Genomic DNA, 19,782 nt, shown 5'->3' with positions numbered 1-19,782 from the left:
ATTTGCTCCCCTGTGTGCGGGGCCCCGCGTGCCCCGGCACCGCCGAGCTGCACCCGCGGCCTCTGTCCCGCCTGGCTCGGGGCCCCGCGGCCGCGCCAGGACTGTCCCCAGCGCTGCCCCGGCGCTCAGCCTGGCTGGGGCCGGGGGCTGCAGCGCGCGGTGCCCCCACACCGTGCGCACGCTGCATGCACCGCATGGTGCCCCCACACCGTGCGCACGCCGCATGCACCGCATGGTGCCCCCACACCGTGTGCACGCTGCATGCACCGCATGGTGCCCCCACACCGTGCGCATGCTGCATGCACCGCACGCCGGCCGCTGCAGGACGCCGTCCACGCGCAGCGCCGCTGCTCTCACCGTCCCCTCGCTCCCCAGGGAAGGATGTCGCTGCTCGCCCTGGCCGCGGTGCTGGCGGCGCTGGCCTCGGTGGCCACCCCGGAGCCGTCCATGCCACCCCCGCGTGAGGCCGCCATCTTCGCGGACCTGAGCGCCGAGGAGCTGCGCGCCGTGCGCGCCTTCCTCATGGGCCGGCCCGAGCTGGGGCTGGCGCCGAGCCGCGGGGAGCCCCTGGCCAAGAACAGCCTCTTCCTCGTGGAGCTGCTGCCCCCCAAGAAGCGGCTGGCGCTGCGCTACCTGGACCAGGGCGGCCCCGCGCCGCGGCGCCAGGCGCGCGCTGTCGTCTTCTTCGGGGCGCAGGCGGAGCCCAACGTCACCGAGTTCGCCGTGGGGCCCCTGCCGCGGCCCAGCACCTACCGGCCGCTGCAGCTCAAGGGGCGGCGCGCGGTGCCCTTCGCCGCGCGGCCCGTCACGGTGCTCGAGTACGAGCTGCTGCACCGCAAGCTGGCCGAGGCCACGGCGCCGCTGTACCGGCTCCTGCGCGACACCACCGGCTTCTGGTTCCACAACTGCAGCGAGCACTGCCTCACCTTCTCGGACGTGGCGCCGCGCGGGCTGGCGCCCGGCGAGCGCCGCACGTGGTTCATGCTGCAGCGCTTCGTGGAGGGCTATTTCCTGCACCCCGTGGGGCTGGAGGTGCTCATCGAGCACAGCGACACCGACCCGCGCCGCTGGGCCGTGCAGCGCCTCTGGTACAACGGGCACTACTACGGGAGCGCCGAGGAGCTGGCGCGGCGCTACGCGCAGGGCGCGCTGCCCGTGGCGCGCCTGCCGCCGCCGCGCGCCGCCCCGCTCTTCTCCAGCTACGTGCCCCGCGGGCGCTTCGCCACCGGCACCCCCAGCGACGTGCACGGCGCCAAGGTGTGCGAGCCGCAGGGCCGGCGCTACCGCCTGCGCGGCAACCGCCTCGAGTACGGCGGCTGGAGCCTGGCCTTCCGCCTGCGCTCCTCGGCCGGGCTGCAGCTCTTCGACGTGCGCTTCAACGGCGAGCGCGTGGCCTACGAGCTGAGCGTGCAGGAGGCCGCCGCCTTCTACGGGGGCCACTCGCCGGCCGGCATGCAGACCAAGTTCCTGGACGCCGGCTGGGGCATGGGCTCCGTGGCGTACGAGCTGGCGCGCGGCATCGACTGCCCCGAGGTGGCCGCCTACGTGGACGCGCACCACCTGTACGACGCCGACGGCCCCGTGCGCTTCCCGCGCGCGCTCTGCGTCTTCGAGCTGCCCACGGGCGTCCCGCTGCGGCGCCACTTCGACAGCGACTACCGCGGCGGGTACCAGTTCTACGCGGGGCTGGAGGGGCAGGCGCTGGTGCTGCGGACCACCTCCACCGTCTACAACTACGACTACATCTGGGACGTGCTGCTCTACCCCAACGGCGTGCTCGAGGCCAAGGTGCACGCCACCGGCTTCATCCACGCCACCTTCTACACGCCGCAGGGCCGCCGCTACGGCAGCCGCGTGCACGCGCATGTCCTGGGCAACCTGCACACGCACCTGGTGCACTACAAGGTGGACCTGGATATCGCAGGTGCCGTCCCGCGCCGCGCGGACCCGGGGACGCGCACGGCTCGGTCACCCCACGTGGTGCTCACGGCCTCTCGCCCACAGGCACCGGGAACAGCTTCGAGACGGTGGAGCTGCACCTGGAGAACATCTCCAACCCCTGGAGCCCGGGCGAGCGCGTGGTGCAGCCGCGGCTGCAGCGGCAGCCCCGGCGCAGCGAGCGCCAGGCCGCCTTCCCGCTGGGCAAGGCGCTGCCCCGCTACCTGCTCTTCTACAACCCGCGGCAGCGCAACCGCTGGGGCCACCGCCGCAGCTACCGCGTGCAGCCCAGCTCGCACGCGGGCCGCGTGCTGCCCCGCGGCTGGAGGGAGGAGAGGGGCATCGCCTGGGGCAGGTGAGCGCGCGGCGCCGGCCCTGCGCCCGCGCTGTCCCCGTGCCCGGGTGGACACGTCGCGCCTCCCGGGCACCTCTCCTTCCTTGGAGCCCATGTCCGGCTTCCAGCGTCCTCCGGTCCTGGCATGGCCGAGCGCCGCACGTGCCCCTCGCTGGGGACAGTGGGGCGCAGGGGGACGCGGTGCCCGTGGGGGCTGAGCTGGCAGCCGTTCCGCAGGTACCACCTGGCCGTGACGCGGCACCATGAGAACGAGGCCACCAGCAGCAGCATCTACAACCAGAACGACCCCTGGGAGCCCGTGGTCGACTTCGAGGGCTTCGTGCGCGACGACGAGAGCATCGAGGACCAGGTGGGGCCTGGGGGGAGCCGAGGCGCTGGGGGGCCTGGGAGGACCCTGCTGCAGGCAGGGGCGCTGGGCACGGGGTGCAGTGCAGGCTGCAGTGCAGGGTACGGTGTGGGGTGCAGGGCGGGTGCCGTGCAGTGCGGGGTGCACTGCAGGTAGGAGTGTGGGGTGCAGTGAGGGTTGCAGTGAGAGGTGCATCGAGGGGTGCAGTGAGGGTTGCAGTGCAGGGCACGGTGTGGAGTGCAGGGTGGGTGCCGTGCAGTGCAGGGTACACTGCAGGGTGCAGTGAGGGTTGCTGTGTGGGGTGCAGTGAGGGTTGCAGTGCAAGATACCATGTGGGGTGCAGGGCAGGTGCCACGCAGTTTGGGGCGCGGTGCAGGTTGCAGTGTGGGTTAGGGTGTAGTGCAGGTTGCAGTGCAGGGTGCAGTGTGCGGTGCAGTGCGGGTTGCAGTGTAGGGTGCAGTGCGAGTTGCAGTGAGGGTTGCAGTGCAGGATACCATGTGGGGTGCAGGGTGGGTGCTGTGCAGTGGGGCACAGTGAGGGGTGCAGTGCGGGTTAGGGTGCATTGCAGGTTGCAGTGCGGGTTAGGGTGCATTGCGGGTTGCAGTGCAGGTTGCAGCGCAGGGCACAGTGCAAGGGCAGTGGGCGCAGGCAGCGGGTGTCCCCGCATGCGCACCCAGCCCACGCTGCGGTCCCCACGGCAGGACCTGGTGGCCTGGGTGACCGTGGGCTTCCTGCACATCCCGCACGCCGAGGACGTCCCCAACACCTCCACCCCCGGCAACGCCGTGGGCTTCTTCCTGCGCCCCTTCAACTTCTTCGACGAGGACCCGTCGGTGGCGTCGCGCGGCGCCGTCATCGTGCGGCCCCTGGACGCGGCCGCGTCGCGCGTGCAGATCCAGCGCTGGACGCCCGCCAGCCCCGGGCCCTGCGTGTCCCCGGGGCCCTTCACCTACAACGGCACCTACTGGCAGGAGTGACCTGGACAAGGACGGGGATGGAGACGGGGCCGGCGCCGCGCGATGGGACCGGTGTCACACGGTGCCCCGGGGCCGGGCCAAGGCCGGGGCTCAATAAAAGCCGCGCGGTGCCGCTGACGCTGCTGCTTCTTTCTGCGAGCACCCAGGGGTGGCACTGCCCATGGGGGAGCATCCGGACCCCCATCCCCATCAGCTGCAAACATTTAACTCCTGTCACCGCTAGGATGGAGCCCTGGGACACCCGGGGTGACCGTCCTGCCCCATCTCTCCAGATGCAGGGCTGCAATCCCTGTGTAGCACGGAATGGCACGGAGCGGCGCAGCGCAGCACACGGAGCCGGGTTGTTGGTCGGTTTATTGGGGGCCGGGGGGACAGGACCTACCGCGGGAGGTGACATGCAGGGCTGTGTAAAAAGGCAGCTTGGGCACGTGGAGGCCCAAAGACGGCACGAGAGCGCGCGGCGGGACGGGGCCGCACGCGACAGCCCCCGGTGCGGTGCAGCCCCCGCACGGCCGCAGCGCCCCGCAGCCCCCAGCCGCCCCACGGGGCTCGACGGGACCCCGGAGGGTGCAGGGGGGTCCCCGGATGAACCCCCCACCATCGGACGCCACAAACACCCAGGACGAGGACAAACGGGGAGCCCCCAGCCGGCTGCACCGCCACGCGCACGCCGGCGCGAGCAAGCGCACGGCGGGGACGCAGCGCCCACGTCACGGCGTCCCGCGGACGGAGCGGGCAAGACGCACATGCGGATGTGCACGCACGGGGATGCACACCTGCATGCACGTGCGCAAACACGCGCACATGTATGCACATGCGTGCACACTTGCATGCCCACACACATGCATGCACACCTGCATGCATGGGCATCTACGCATGTGCACACACATACATGCCCACATGCATGCACACCTGCGTGCATGAACACACACGCACATATGCACACCTGCATGTGTGCACACACATACATGCATGCACACCTGCGTGCATGGGCACACATGCACATATGCACACCTGCGTGCATGCACAGCCGCACCACGAGCACGGGCGCTGCTGTGCAGGACACACACACACACAGACAGGACAGACAGCCCCTCTGCACAAGGACACACGGACACACATCCCCGCCGCGCCGCTCCACGCGCTGCCGTCCCGCACGGCCCCCACGGAGCCCGGCCGCAGGGACGCGCGGTGGCCGCGGGCACCATGCGGCCGGGGGCTCTGCCCAGCTGCAGCTCTACGAGGAGGAGGAGGAGGAAGGCGACGGGAGGCGCTGGCGGTCCTGCACGGCCCCGGGGCGCGGGCCGGCCCCGTTAGGCCAGCTAACAGGGGGCAGCGCCGGCCGCGGCGCCCGCGGCAGCATCGTCCTGGGGCGGCGGGGCCCTGCGCATTAGCTGCCGGGGTCGGAGCAGTGTCTCTGCAGGGTCTGTGCGTCGGGCGGCGCGGGCAGCTGCCCGGGCAGCGAGCGGCGCCGCGGCGGCGCCGGCTCCACCAGCAGCACCACGTCCGGGGGCGGCGGCGGCGGCGGCCTCGCCATGGGCGACACCTCCAGCGGCAGCTCCAGCGGCACCGGGAAGCTGGGAACCTGCGGGAGCGGGGAGGGGGTGTCAGCAGAGGGACGCTGGGGGGGTCCCCCAGCTCCCTGCAGTGTCACTGCCCCGGGGGCAGCAGGGCTGCGGGCACGGTGCAATGAGGGACAGGGTGCAGTGAGGGCTGGGGACAGGGTGCAGTGAGGGCTGGGGACAGGGTGCAGTGGGGTCCCTGGGTGCAGCTGCGCTAGGGGACAGGGCACCGCGTGGCACCTCTGGCAGCGGGTGCAGTGGGGACTGGGGATGGGGCGCAATGGGGCTCCCTGGGCACAGTGGGGTTGGGGGATGCGATGCTCCAGGGATTTGGGATGGGTGTAACGGGGTCCCCAGGCGGCTGGGAACAGGGAACAGGGTGCAAGGTGTCGGGCACGGTGCAGCAGGGCTCTCCCGGTGCAGCAGGGCTGGGGACAGGAGCAGAGGGGCCCAGGGCCGTGTCGGGGCAGTGTCACCTGAGCGAGCGGCCGCAGCGGGGCGCCGGGCGGCAGCGGGGGTGGCAGCGGCCCGGTGGCACCCGGCGCCTGCTGCGGCGAGGAGACGGCGCTGTAGGCGGGCGGCCCCGGCGCCGGCTGCCGCTGCAGCAGCTGCACGATGGAGCCGATGTCGGCGGCCATGCGGCTCTCCAGCCTGCACGGGCAGAGACAGGAGCGTCGGGGGCCGCCTGTGCAGCCCCAAGGGCGCTCCCCAGCGCTGCATGCTTCCTGGTACCGCATGCTCCCCGGCACTGCACGCTCCCTGGCACTGCACGCTCCCTGGCATTGCATGCTCCCCGGCACTGCATGCTCCCTGGCACTGCATGCTCCCCGACACGCTCGGTGGCACACGTTGCATGGTGTGCTTTGTGGCACCGTGCATTCACCAGCACGGTGCACTGCCCGGCACTGCATGCTCCCCAGTGCACTCCCTGGCACTGCGCGTTCCCTGGCACACGTTGCATGGTGGGCTCCCCAGCATGCTCCCTGGCAATGCATGTTCCCGGGCACTGCATGCTCCCCAATGCACTCCCTGACACTGTGCATTCCCTGGCACACATTGCATGGCGCACTCCCAGCACTGCATGCTCCCCAGCGCTGCATGCTCCCCAATGCGCTCCCTGGCACTGCGCGTTCCCTGGCACACGGTGGGCTCCCTGGCGCGCTCCCCGGCACAGTGCAATCCCTGGCACTGCACCCTCCCTGGCGCGCTCCCCAGCGTGCTTCCCGGCACGATGCGCTCCCCAGCACGCGGTGCACGGCGCGTTGCACGGCGCGTTGTGGCGCGGCGGTACCTGGTGAGCTGCCGGTGCAGCAGGTCCAGACGGGCCTCCAGCTCGGCGCGCTGCCGGCGGCTGGCGGGGGCCGGGGGGGCGCCCAGCGCCGCGTGCGCCGGCACCGTGCAGCGCGGCAGCTCCTGGTACTGCCGCCCCCGGCTCTCCCCCCAGAAGCTGAAGATGTTGGACACCCCCGAGAAGGCTCCTGCGCCGGGGGCAGCGCTCAGAGCCCAGCAGGGACATGGAGGGGGGAATGGGGACGTGGGACTGGGGACCGGCCACCCCCGTGCTGGTGTCTGTGTGCCCAGACCTGTCACCATGCCCATCCCCATCCCTGTGCCAGCACCCATGGCAGTGTCCTTGCCCATGTTCACACTACTGTCCCTCTCTGTCCCATTCCCGTACCTATCCCAGTGTCTGTCCCCGTGCCCATGGTGACACCGGTGCACATGCTGCTGCCTGTCCCCATGCCCATCCCTGTCCCTGTGCCCATCCACATGCTGTGCTCCCTGTGTCCATTCCCATCCCCATCCCTGTGCCCACCCCTGTCCCTGTGTCCATCTATGTGCTTGAGGTCTGTGTCCATCTCCATCCCCGTGCCCATGCCCATGCCATGCAGTGCTCGTTCCATGTCCATCCCCATGCCCATGTAATGCAGTGCCCATTCCATGTCCATGCCGGTGCCCATGCCACGCAGTGCCCGTTCCATGTCCATGCCGGTGCCCATCCCCGTGCAGTGCGTGCCCACCTGAGAGGGGGTTGCACATGTCGCTGCCCTTGTGCTCGTCGGCGTCGGCGGGGGCGGGCGCCGCGCCGCCGGGGCGGGCGCTGCGGAAGGGCGAGAGCGCGGCGGCGCCGGGGCCGCCCGCGGGCCGCTCGTCCTCGTCGCTGGAGGCCGAGCTGGAGGCCGAGCTGGAGCGGCACGGTGCCCACTCGGCCGGCCCGCGCGGGGCCCCCGGCGCCTGTGCCAGCCGGCCCGCCCGCGGCGCTCCGCGCGCCTCCCCGGCGCCCTCAGCGTCTGCAAGGGGGACGGGCGCCGCGTCACCGCGCGGCCCACGGCGCCGCGGCGCCCGGCCGTGCCGCCGCTCACCCTTGTCGGTGCGCCGGCGGAACGAGAGCTTGCGCCGCCGCAGCCGGTTGAAGCCGCCGTCCAGCTCGTCGCTGCCCGGCGAGCCGGGGATCATGTTGGTCTGCAAGGCGGAGGGGCGGGCTGGGGGCGCCGGCGCCGAGCGCACCGGCCCCCGCGCCGGCACACGGCGCCCGCGCGCCCCGCGCCCCGCGGCGCTCACGTCGCGCAGGTTGAAGGTGATCTCCAGGCTGGACCAGAAGTGGTCGGAGAACTCGGGGTACATGTCGAGCACCTCGAGCAGGTCCTCGCGGTGGATCTTGTGCAGGTCGCAGTAGGTGAGCGCCCGCACGTCCGCGTTGGACTTGCCGGGCCGCGCGTACAGGTTCAGCGGCTCCCCGAAGATGTCGTTCTTCCCTTGGGGAGGAGGCGGGGGTGAGGCCGCGGCCCCCCGGCGCCGTCCCCCCGTCCCGCGCGCCGCTCACCCAGGATGGCCACCACGACGTCGCCGCGCAGGATCTCGATGGAGCCGCGCGAGATGAAGTAGAGCGCGGTGAGCACGTCGCCCGCGTGCACCAGCGTGTCGCCCGGCGGCGCGTGCGTCGTCTTGAACTTCATGGCCAGGGCGCGCAGGCAGCCCTTGGTGGCCCCCTTGAAGGGCTTGCAGTTCTGCAGCAGGCTGCGGTTGAGGTGCAGGCAGATGTCGGCCTGCAGGCACTCGGGGAAGCCCTTGAGCACCTGCGGAGCGGCGCACGGTCAGCGGGGCCGGGGGCTCCGGACGGCCGCGCCGCCGCGGCGCGCGCTCACCGCGTTCATGTCGATGCCGTTGGTGTAGGACCAGGCGTGCTGGAAGTACTCCTCGAGGCGCTGGCGCAGCGGGTTGGGGATCTGGTGGAAGCGGATGAACTCGCGCACCCGCAGCATCTGCGTGTGGTAGCGAGCGGTGCCCGAGTAGAGGCGCTGGATGATGGCCGAGACGTTGCCGAAGATGCTGGCGTACATGAGCGCTGCGGGGGGCACGTGTGAGCGCCCGCTTCCCGCCCCGCACACGCAGCCCCGCGCACCCCCGGGCGGACGCGGGCACCGGGAGCACCGGAGACACCGGGAGCACCGGAGACACCGGGAGCACCGGGGCACAGGGAGGTGCAGGCCTCGCAGGCACCCCCGGGGCTCGTACGGAGGTGTCCGCAGCTCTTGTGCACAAACAGCGTTAGCGCTGCTCCTGCTGTATCACACACACGTGTGCTCCCTGCACAAGGACGCTCTCACACACACCTGCTTGCACACACGTGTGCGTGCTCGCACATGCATGTGTATGCGGTGCACAGATGCTCGCACACCTATGCTCTCACACGCATGTTCACACACAGGGGTGCATGGTGCACATACACGCAACCACATACTCTTATGCAAACATGCACACGTGCATACTGTATACAGGTGAACACACATGGTCTCTTACCTATGCTCTCACATGCACACCCACACACATACTGCACATACACGTTCTTATGCATCTGTGCATACTCATATACACATGCGCATGCATGCTCACACACAGGTGCATGCTCATCCATGCATGCTCTCACATATGTGCTCATACACACGTGCAGGCTGCACACACCTACGCTCTCACTTGCATGCTCACATACATGCATGCTCACACCCAGGCTCTGTGTTCAGCCCTCCTCAGGCATAGCTGCACATACACAGACATGCATGTCCATACACACATGTGCATGCTGCACACGCATGGACATGCATGTTCTCACACATATGCATGCTCAGACCCATGCATGCTTTCGTGCACACTCACACACGAGCATGTGCACGCTCTCACACACACACACATGCATGCTCACACACATGAGCACGCTCACACACGAGCACATTCATGCTCTCACGCACATGGACATGCTCTCACACAGGCACACACATGAACATGAGCACGCTCTCACACACATGTGCATGCTCACACACACATGCATGAGCACACTCACACACATGTGCATGCTCTCACACATATGCATGCTCTCACACACATGTGCATGCTCACACACACACATGAGCACACTCACACACACGAGAACGTGCATGCTCTCACACACGTGCATGCTCACACACACGTGCATGCTCACAGACATATGCATGCTCTCACACACATGTGCATGCTCACACACATGTGCATGCTCTCACACATGTGCATGCTCACACACACATATGCATGCTCTCACACACATGTGCATGCTCTCACACGTGCACGCTCTCACACACATGTGCATGCTCACACACAAGCACATGCTCTCACACATGCACACATGTGCATGCTCTTCGACACACGAGCACGTGCATGCTCTCACACACATGTGCATGCTCACAGACACATGTGCATGCTCTCACACATGAGCACGCTCTCACACACGAGCACATGCTCACACACACGTGCATGCTCTCACACACGAGCACGTGCATGCTCTCACACACATGTGCATGCTCGCACACACGTGCATGCTCTCTCACACACACACGCGTGTTCCTGTTCCCAGGCGCCCGCTCACGCTCGTGCACCCGCTGCCCGCAGGTGCCCCTCGCACGAGCACTCACAGCCGATGAGCATGACGCAGATGGAGAAGATCTTCTCGGAGTTGGTGTTGGGCGAGACGTTGCCGAAGCCCACGCTGGTGAGGCTGCTGAAGGTGAAGTAGAGGGCCGTGACGTACTTGTCCTTGATGGTGGGGCCGTAGAGCGGGTTGCTGTCGTTGAAGGGCTTGCCGATCTGGTCGCCCAGCGAGTGCAGCCAGCCGATGCGCTGCCCCTCCACGTTGCCGATGGCGTACCAGATGCAGGCCAGCCAGTGCGCGATGAGCGCGAAGGTGCACATGAGCAGGAAGAGCACGGCCGCGCCGTACTCCGAGTAGCGGTCCAGCTTGCGCGCCACGCGCACCAGGCGCAGCAGCCGCGCCGTCTTCAGCAGCCCGATGAGCGTGGTGGTCTGCGGGGAGGGCAGTCAGCACCGCGGCGGGGACCGGGGAGACCCCCCCATGCAACCCCGCAGGGAGAGCGCGGCTGCAGCGGCGAGCGCCGCGCCGGCCCCGTGCCGCGTGCCCCGTGCCGCGTGCCCCGTGCCCAGCTGCACCTGGGCTCTCCCGGGCGCGCTGGCCCCGCGGGGCCAGACCCAGATTCGCCCGCACCTGCGCTCAGCGTCACGCGCCGGGCGCTGCACACAGCGTCCCGCAGCCCTCCCCGCGCGGCCACCCCAGGGGGACGGGACGGGCGCCTGGGGACATCGGCCCCACGGGGCTTCCGGCACCTGCAAAGCAGCCCGCAGAGCAGAGAGGGGACACGAGCAACCTGGGGGGGACAGGGAGGAACCGGGGGATGCAGAACAACCTGGGGGACAGGGAGCAATCTGGAGACAGGGAGCAGCCTGGGGACACAGAACAACCTGGGGACATGGAGCAACCTGGGGGGACATGGAGCAACATGGAGGGACAGGGAGCATCCTAGGGACACAGAACAACCTGGGGACATGGAGCAACCTGGGGGGACATGGAGCAACATGGAGGGACAGGGAGCAACCAGGGGATACAGAACAACTTGGGAAACAGGGAGCAATCTGGAGACATGGAGCAGCCTGGGGACACAGAACAACCTGGGGACATGGAGCAACCTGGGGACATGGAGCAACCTGAGCGGACATGGAGGAACCTGGGGGGACGTGGAGCAACCTGGGGACACAGAACAACCTGGGGGACATGGAGCAGCCTGGGGACATGGAGCAACGTGAAGGGACAGGGAGCAACCGGGGGATACAGAACAACCTGGGGGACATGGAGCAGCCTGGGGACATGGAGCAACGTGAAGGGACAGGGAGCAACCGGGGGATACAGAACAACCTGGAGGACAGGGAGCATCCTGGGGACACAGAACAAGCTGAGGACATGGAGCAACCTGGAGGTACATGGAGCAACCTGAAGGGACAGGGAGCAACGTGGAGGGACAGTGAGTAACCTGGGAGGACATGGAGCAACCTGGAGATATGGAGCAACGTGGAGGGACAGGGAGCAACCTGAGGACACAGAACAACCCGGGGACATGGAGGAACCTGGGGGGACATGGAGGAACCTGGCGGGGACGTGGAGCAACCTAGGAGGATGTGGAGCAACCTGGGGACATGCAGCAGCCTGTGGACATGGAGCAACATGGAGGGACAGGGAGCATCCTGGGGACACAGAACAACCTGGGGACATGAAGCATCCTGGGCGGGCATGGAGCAACCTAGGGGGACATGGAGGAACCTGGGGGGCATGTGGAGGAACCTGGAGGACATGGAGCAACGTGGGGGGACATGGAGCAACCTGGGGGGACATGGAGCAACCTGGGGACACAGAACAACCTGGGGGACATGGAGCAGCCTGGGGGCATGGAGCAACCTGAGGGAACATGGAGCAACCTGGGGGGGACATGGGGTAAGCTGGGGCGCACAGAACAAGCTGGGGGACATGGAGCAAGCAGTGTTGGGGTGAGCCAGCACCACTTGGCAGCCCCAAAGGACCCGTCCTGTCCCTGCTGCAGGGCACGTGCAAAGGGGCAGGTACCTCCTCAGAGCCGGAGCCGAAGATGAGCAGGTCGAAGGGGATGGCGGCCACCATGTCGATGAGGAACCAGCCCTTGAAGTAGTGGATGGCGATCTTGGCGGGGTGGCTCACCACCTCCTCGTTGGAGTTGACGTAGGTGGTGCGGAAGTTGATGAGGATGTCGATGATGAACATGATGTCCACGATGAGGTCCACCACGTTGAGCGGGCTGCAGGAGTAGCCGCAGTTGCGGCGCTGGGCCTCCTCCTGGTCGTTGAGCAGGAAGGCGGCCGAGTAGGGCGTGAAGATGGCCGTGTAGATGACGAGCAGCAGGATGAGCCAGTCCCACACCGCCTTGAAGGGGCTGTAGTGCAGGATGGTCCATTTGTGGATGCGCGGCGCTTGCAGCTTGTACTCGGGGAGGACGTCGGCGCCGAGGGAGAGCACCTGGTGGCAGGTAGGGTGTCAGCGCTGGCCGTGGCGCCCGCGGGCGCTGCAAACCGCAACGGCCCCCGCGCAGCCCCGCGCCCAGCTGCCCCTGGTGCAGCCCGCCAGGCTGCAGAGCTCCTGCACTGCAGCGCTGCAGGGAGCAGCAGGGAAGGTGGCACAGCGTGCCTGGCATGGCATTGTACGGCATGGCTCTGCACGGCATTGCATGGAATGGCATGGCATTGCACTGCTTAGCATAGCATGGCACAGCACAGAATTGCACGACTTGGCATGACATTGTATAGCATGGCACAGCATTGCATGGCATGGCACGGCATGGAATGGAACGGCATTGCACTGCTTGTCATGCCATGGCATGGCATGGCACGGCACACCATAGTATGGCATTTCACGGCATGTGATGACATTGCATCGCATGCTATGGCATAGCACAGCACAGGATGGCACGGCTTGGCATGACATTATATTGTATGGCACAGCGTGGCATGGCACAGCATGGCATGGAATGGAATGGCATTGCACTGCTTGTCATGGCATGGCATGGCACACCATAGTATGGCATTTCACGGCATGTGATGACATTGCATCGCATGCTATGGCATTGCACAGCACAGGATGGCACGGCTTGGCATGACATTATATTGTATGGCACAGCGTGGCATGGCACAGCATGGCATGGAATGGAATGGCTTTGCACTGCTTGTCATGGCATGGCACGGCACAGAGTGGCACAGCACAGCATGGCACGGCACAGCACGATCCCTCGCTGCGGCACCGGCCCCGCCCCCTGGCTCCCTGCACAACAGCGAGGCACCCACCCACCCCCCGGCCCTGCCGGCCCCTGCATGGTGCCTGCGGGCTGCTGCACCGCGGGGCTGCAGGGAGCCGTCCCGCCGCGCTGCACTGCAGGGCTGCAAGGAGCTGTCCTGCTGCGCTGCCCCCGCGTGGCTGCTCCCCGACGAGCCCTGCGGCCCCGGGCATGCGGCTACGCGGATGCCAGGGCCGCCGTCCTGCTCAGCCCGGCGCTGCAGGGAAGGGAGCCGCACGGGAGGGCGCAGAGGGAAGCAACACGGTTCAGTGGGGTGCAGCAGGGCACATCAGCGTGCAACCGGGTGCAGCGCGATGCAGCACGGTTCAATAGGGTGCAATGGGATGCAGTGGGGTGCAGCGGGGTGCAGCACAGATCAGGGGGATGCAGCAGAGTGCAGTGGGGCGCAGCAGGGTGCAGCACAGTTCAGTGGGGTGCAGCGGGGAGCAGTGGGGCTCAGCAGGGTACAGCACAGTTCAATGGGGTGCAGTGGGGTGCAGTGGGGCACAGCAGGGTGCAGTGGGGTCAGGGAAGCCCCCCAGCTCTGTCAGGCCCCCATCCCTGCCCCAGGTGATGCGCAGCCGGGGCCGCTGCAGCCTGCAGCTGGATGCAAACCAGGCCGGATCCGAGCCGCGGCGCCCATGCAAACCAGCCTTTTGCATGGCCTTTGCATGCGGCTGGGGCCGCTCCCCGCGCAGCTGCGCCCCGGGGCTGCGTCGCACCCGGCCACCCCCCGCTCCACCCCTCATGTCCCCCTGCCGCTGGGGTCCCCCCTCGCCAGCCCCGAGCCAGGGACGCCAGGACAGCCCCCGCATGCTCTCCTGCAGCTGCATGGGGGCCGTGGGGGCCGCGGGCTGGGCGTGGGGGTGGGTACCCCCCAGCGCGCAGGGAGGCGCCGCGGCCGTGCCAGCAGCTGCTCCCATCCGTCCCTGCCGCCGGCACGGGGATTAGGTGTACCCACCGCCCGGGGTGCTGCTGGCTATAAATAGGGTGCCCGAGCTGCACGGGCACCCGCTGGGGTAGGGGTCCCACGAGCAGGGAGCCGGGCTGGGGGTGCCGGCAGGCCGGGCAGAGCGGGGCTGCCCCGGGATGCGCCGCTCCGCTCCCACCGAGGCTGCTCCTGTCCACGGAGAGGGGCATGGGGACCCCAGTGCTGGTGCAGGGGTCTGTGTGTGCACCGGCACGCACTGACACACACCGGTGTGCACAGGCATCCAGTGTGCACCGACACACACCGGTGTGCACAGGCATCCAGCGTGCACCAACATGCACTGGTGTGCACAGGTATCCAGTGTGCACCAACATGCACTGGTATGCACAGGCATCCAGTGTGCACCAACATGCACTGGTGTGCACAGGCATCCAGCGTGCATCAACACACACCGGTGTGCACAGGCATCCAGTGTGTACTGACACGCACTGGTGTGCACGGACACACACCGATGTGCACAGGCATCCAGCGTGCACCAACACGCACTGATATCCAGTGCACACCAACATGCATCAACACACACCGGTGCGCACAGGCATCCAGTGTGCATCAACACGCACTGATGTGTACAGGCATCCAGTGCACACCAACACACACCAGTGCGCACAGGCATCCAGTGTGCACTGACACGCACCGGGGACGGCGGGTCCAGCAGGGGCTGCTGGTGCCCCCCAGGCTGCCGGATGCGCGAGGCTGTTTAACACAACCCCGTGAGCGGCTCTGCGCGAGCCGGTGCGGGGAGACAACCCCGCGCCCTGCGCCAGCAGCGCAAACCCTGCCTGGGTGCTGCCACCCCTGCTCCTGCTCCCGCACGTTGTGCACGGACCCCCTGCTCCTGGACACAGTGCACGCACAGCCGGCATAGACCCCTGCCCATGCACACCCGGCACAGCCCCCCTGCTCTCGGACACGGTTCACGCACACCCAGCACAGACCCCTATTCACGCACATCATGCTCGCACACCCTGCTCACAGACACCGTGCCTGGACCCTGCTCCCGCACCCTGCACACCCTGCACGGACTGACACCCTGCTCACAGGCACCTTGCACACACACCGCTCTCCTGCACAGCTGGCAGGTACACCCCTCACGGACACCGTGCACGCACACCCCGCTCCCGCACACCGTGCCTGGACCCCCCACTCCCGCACACCGTGCACCGCCGGGCGCAGCGGCTCCCCGTGGCCGTGGGGAGGCCGGAGCGTCGCCGGCGGCCGCGGTACCTTCTCGTCCTTGGTTTGCGCGGCGCCGCGGGCGACGTCGGGGTCGAGGCACAGGCAGGTGCCGCACAGGGAGCCGCCGGGCATGGGGCCGGCGCCGGGCGGGGGGGCGGCGCCGGGGGGGCCCGAGAACTCCTGCAGCAGCTGCAGCAGCGACGCCAGCATCGTCACGGCCGCGCGGCCGGGCCCATGGCGCCGCTCACCCCCGGCCCATGGCGCGCGCCGCGGCGGCACCGCACGGGCGGCCGCGACCGCCGCCGGAGACGGGAATTATTGGGGCGGAAATTTTACCCAGCCTGCCCTGCTCGAGCGCCGAGCCGAGCGGAGCCGCACGCGGGGGCCCGACGGCGCCGCCAGCCCCCGCGGCACCGCTGCACGGCGCCGGCGGCACGAGCGCGCGGGAGCAGCGCCAGCAGCACGAGTGCATGACTGCGTGGCACGGCGCCAGCGGCACAGCTGCGTGGGAGCAGCGTGCACAGGGCAGCGCCAGCGGCACGAGCGCACAGGGCAGTGCCAGCGGCACAGCTGCACGGTTGCATGGGTGCAGTGCCAATGTCACAGCTGCATTGGGTCACGGTGCAGGGCCAGGTGCACAGCTGCACGGGGCTGCGGCTCACGGAGGTGGCTGGTGTCAGTAAGTGGCCCCGGGCACACGGTGCTGAGCGCGGCTCTGCCTGCACGCACACAGGACCCTGCACGTGTGCACAGCGTGTGTGCACACCGGCACCTGTACACAACACCCGGCTGCCAGCGTGCGTCCATGTGCACACCGGCACGTGTACACAACACCCAGCTGCGAGTGTGCATCCATGTGCACAGTGCATGTGCACGCCGGCAGGTGTATACGACACCTGGCTGCGAGTGTGCACCCATGTGCACAACGTGTGTGCACACCGGCACATGTACACAACACCTGCCTGCAAGTGTGCATCCATGTGCACAGCGTGTGTGCACACCAACATCTGTACACAACACCTGCTTGTGAGTGTGCACCCATATGCACAGCATGTGTGCACACTGGCACCTGTACAGAACACCCGCTTGTGAGCGTGCATGCCTTCATGCAGCACTTGTGCACACACACACCTGCACACAACATCCGCCTGCGACTGTGCATGCCTGCACGCAGCACCTGTGCACACCAGTATCTGTACACAACACCCACCTGCTAGCGTGCATGCCTCTGTACAGCACGTGTGCACACCAGCACCACTACACAAAAACTGCCTGTGAGTGTGCACAGAGTGTGTGCACACTGGCACCTGTACACAATACCCGGCTGCGAGTGTGCATACTGTGTACAGTGCACGTGCACACCAGCACCTACACGACACCTGCCTGCGAGTGTGCGTCCATGCGCACAGTGCGTGTGCACACCTGCACACAACACCCGCCCCACGTCGTGCAGCGGGGCAGTGCCGAGGCTGCACACACCACGCAGTCGTGCACAACCAATGCACCACGGCAGGGACAGGGGACAGGGCCATGGGTGGGACATGCAGGGGGTGGCCCTGGCAGGGCCACGCTGGGGACACTTGCAGAAAGGGGGTTGCCCACACAACCCGAGCCCCTGTGCCTGCACGGCCCAGACGTGCTGCCGTGGGGCACACAGGGCACCCAGGTACCATGGGGACACCTTGGGGACACATGTAACATGGGGTCATAGAAGCTTGAGGGTACTCAGGGACACACAAGGTCATGGGTACTTTGGGGCCACACGGGACACCCAGGTGGCATGGGGACACGCCAGCACCTCGGGGACACATGGGGTAGCACTGCCCTGTAATCACATGGGGTCACCTGCACCATGGGGTCACAAAGGTCACGGGTACCTCGGGGTCACATGAGGTCACAGGTCCCTCGGGGTCACACGAGGTCACAGGTCCCTCAGGTCACAGTGGGTCACGCTGCCATGGGAAGACACAAGGTCACGGGTACCTTGGGCTTATGGGCTCACCCAGCGCAGCAGAGCCTGGGCTCACCGGTCCCTCAGGGACACGCAGGGTCACCAGGGTACCCTGGGGACACAGTGGTCACACATGTGCCGATGGGTGCCCTGGGAGCACATGGGCACCGTGGGGCAGAAGCCCTGCTGCCCCATGCCCCACAGCAGGGCAGGACCCAGCCGGGCACGTCAGCCCCACGGCGGGGGACGCCGTGCGCCCCCAGCCCCTGCCCCACGGCCCTGCCGACCGGGTGCTGCCGGGGGTCCCGTTGGGCCCTGATGGGGCACCCGCCGCAGGGGGATGCGGCCGGACGCAGCGATGCCGGCGCGGTGCCGCACGCAGCAGTGGCCGCACAGTGCACACCCCCGAGGCTCCTGGTGACACGACACCCGTCACTCACGGTGACACAGATACCCGGCGGTGGCGCTCGGCGACACGTGCGCCCGCCCCGGCGCAGACGCGCGGCACCTCGCGGGCAGCAACACCTCTCGCGTGCCGCGACACGTACACCCAGCACCTGCTGTGACACCGGCACCTGACACCCGGCACAGGAGGAGACACCCGGCCCAGCAGTCGCGACCTAGACACCCGCGCCCACAGCCGCACGCTCCCTCCTGGTTGCAAGCACAGCCCCTGCCGTCACTGTCACCCGACGGGGGGGTGACCCCAGCCTGAGACCCCCGCCCTGAGCCAGGAGCCCCCGAGCACAGGTACCCACCGGGAATCGCCTGGAGCGCCAACACCCGGAGCAAGCAGATCCGTGATGCGAGCAGTCTCAAACTCTCGTGGAGAGGCAGAACCAACCCCCCTGCTGGTACCTGGCCACAGCTACATGGACATCCAACAGCCGCACCAACAGATCACCAACACCCGCACACACAGGCACCCAACAACCAGACACTCAACACCCACATTGGCACTTGAGCTGGTGGAAACCCAACACCTGCAGAGGTACCCACACACCAGCACTGACTGATATCCAGCACCAACACAGACACCCAACACCCTTGAGACACTTGGCACCAGAAGAGACACCCAACACCAACAGAGCTGCCCAACAGCCTCAGTACCCAAACACCCACAAAGTACCCAACACCAGTGGAGCTACCCAACCGCTGCAGTACCCAAGAGCCGCCATACCCAACATGTGCAGAGCTACCCAACACAGAACCCAACACCAGCCACCCAACACCCTCTGAGCTACCCAACACCCACAGCTACCCAACACCCGCAGAGCTACCCAATGATTGCAGTCCCCAACACCCGCAGAGCCACTCAACAGGCGCAGTACCTACTACCCCCAGATCTACCCATCTGCAGCACTCAACAGACGCAGCACCTCAACACTCACAGAGCTACCCAACACCCTCAGAGCTACTCACCACCACAGCGCTGCCCCACAGCCGCAGTGCCCAAACACCCGCACTGACGCGGCAGTTCAGCACCCTCCAACACAGCCGGCACCAGAGCAGAAAGTGGTACCCGAAGCCACGGTGACCAAGATGCCCTAGAAACCAACACCAGCCCCCTGGCCAGCGCCAATGCCAGCACCCAGCACCTGTGCTACCGCAGCAAGTCACCCTGCAGAGCTGGCCCCAGGGACACCTCCGCGCCAGCCGCAAGGTGCACAACACCGCGGCCAGGACACCCCGCAGCCCAGATGCACCGGCGCGGGGGAGCGTCAGGCGGCACTCACAGCGTTCAGCTGCGGCAGGGAGGCGGGCGCCTGTGCAGCCATCCACACGGACACGGGGACAGGCGGCCGGCCCAGGCCTCGAGGCGCCGCAGTGCTCCCGCCGCCCACAGCAATGCAGCAAGGCAGACACCTGGCGCCCGCGCGGGGCGGGATGGCGAGCCCCGTGACGGGGTGACGTCCCCACGGGGCGGTGCGCCAGCCCCGGCTGACGCAGCCGACGAGCAACCCCAGCACCGACCCGCTCTCCGACAACACCTCTCCCAGCACGCTGTCACCGCGGCACAACCCTTGGGACAGGAGGGTGACTGGAGTCGGCAGCACCGGTGAAGCACAGCCAGGCTCTGGGGACCGCCCCAGCCACCGCTGCCTCCTGTCACCCCCTGGGCAGCGGTGGTACCCCTGTGCCATGACCGCAACCACAACCACACAACAGCCACCGCGACAACCGCCGCGGCACCGCAGGCCGCAGCGCCCAGCCCCGGGTGTCAGGCAGCTTGGTGGTGCCGTGCGGGGCTGGCAGTGGCTCCCGCAGGGGACGGCGATGCCCGGAGCCATCCCGGCTCGCAGCACTTCACC

At 67.7% G+C, this 19,782-nt stretch overlaps 3 protein-coding genes across 3 annotated transcripts in view; 1 reads left to right on the top strand and 2 right to left on the bottom strand.

The window, feature by feature from the left end:
- The window catches only part of LRRC61 (leucine rich repeat containing 61), a 275,533-nt gene that overhangs the window by 82,490 nt on the left and 173,261 nt on the right, over positions 1–19,782 (bottom strand). The gene's annotated exons all lie outside the window — the stretch shown is intronic.
- Positions 382–3,616, top strand: AOC1 (amine oxidase copper containing 1). Its single transcript, XM_088519981.1, has 4 exons — positions 382–1,924; positions 2,005–2,293; positions 2,510–2,642; positions 3,341–3,616. Exons 1-4 carry the CDS (start codon positions 382–384, stop codon positions 3,614–3,616), a joined length of 2,241 nt encoding a protein of 746 aa, XP_088376107.1.
- Positions 5,003–19,782, bottom strand: part of KCNH2 (potassium voltage-gated channel subfamily H member 2) — a 28,784-nt gene continuing 14,004 nt past the window's right edge. The window contains exons 6-15 of the mRNA XM_088519972.1: positions 12,116–12,541; positions 10,122–10,509; positions 8,325–8,524; positions 8,003–8,255; positions 7,741–7,934; positions 7,542–7,641; positions 7,200–7,469; positions 6,470–6,656; positions 5,655–5,829; positions 5,003–5,201 (exon numbers count right to left, since the gene is read on the bottom strand). Of these exons, the coding sequence (XP_088376098.1) occupies positions 5,007–5,201; positions 5,655–5,829; positions 6,470–6,656; positions 7,200–7,469; positions 7,542–7,641; positions 7,741–7,934; positions 8,003–8,255; positions 8,325–8,524; positions 10,122–10,509; positions 12,116–12,541 (2,388 nt within the window). The 3' untranslated portion in view covers positions 5,003–5,006. The remainder of the gene's footprint in view (positions 5,202–5,654; positions 5,830–6,469; positions 6,657–7,199; positions 7,470–7,541; positions 7,642–7,740; positions 7,935–8,002; positions 8,256–8,324; positions 8,525–10,121; positions 10,510–12,115; positions 12,542–19,782) is intronic.

Source organism: Tinamus guttatus, unplaced genomic scaffold, assembly GCF_059628265.1.
Source record: "Tinamus guttatus ecotype Peru unplaced genomic scaffold, ASM5962826v1 Tinamus_guttatus_pri_ptg000078l, whole genome shotgun sequence".
In the NCBI taxonomy this organism is placed as follows: domain Eukaryota; kingdom Metazoa; phylum Chordata; class Aves; order Tinamiformes; family Tinamidae; genus Tinamus; species Tinamus guttatus.
Note: the sequence above shows the minus strand (reverse complement) of the source record. Positions and strands in the feature narration are given on the sequence as shown.

Bases quoted from the DNA above. Each gene is read 5' to 3' on its own strand.
- AOC1 (XM_088519981.1), top strand. From the start codon at position 382: ATGTCGCTGCTCGCCCTGGCCGCGGTGCTGGCGGCGCTGGCCTCGGTG. The intron at 2,294-2,509 runs GTGAGCGCGCGG...GCCGTTCCGCAG, and splicing joins AGGGGCATCGCCTGGGGCAG to GTACCACCTGGCCGTGACGC. The intron at 2,643-3,340 runs GTGGGGCCTGGG...TCCCCACGGCAG, and splicing joins ACGAGAGCATCGAGGACCAG to GACCTGGTGGCCTGGGTGAC.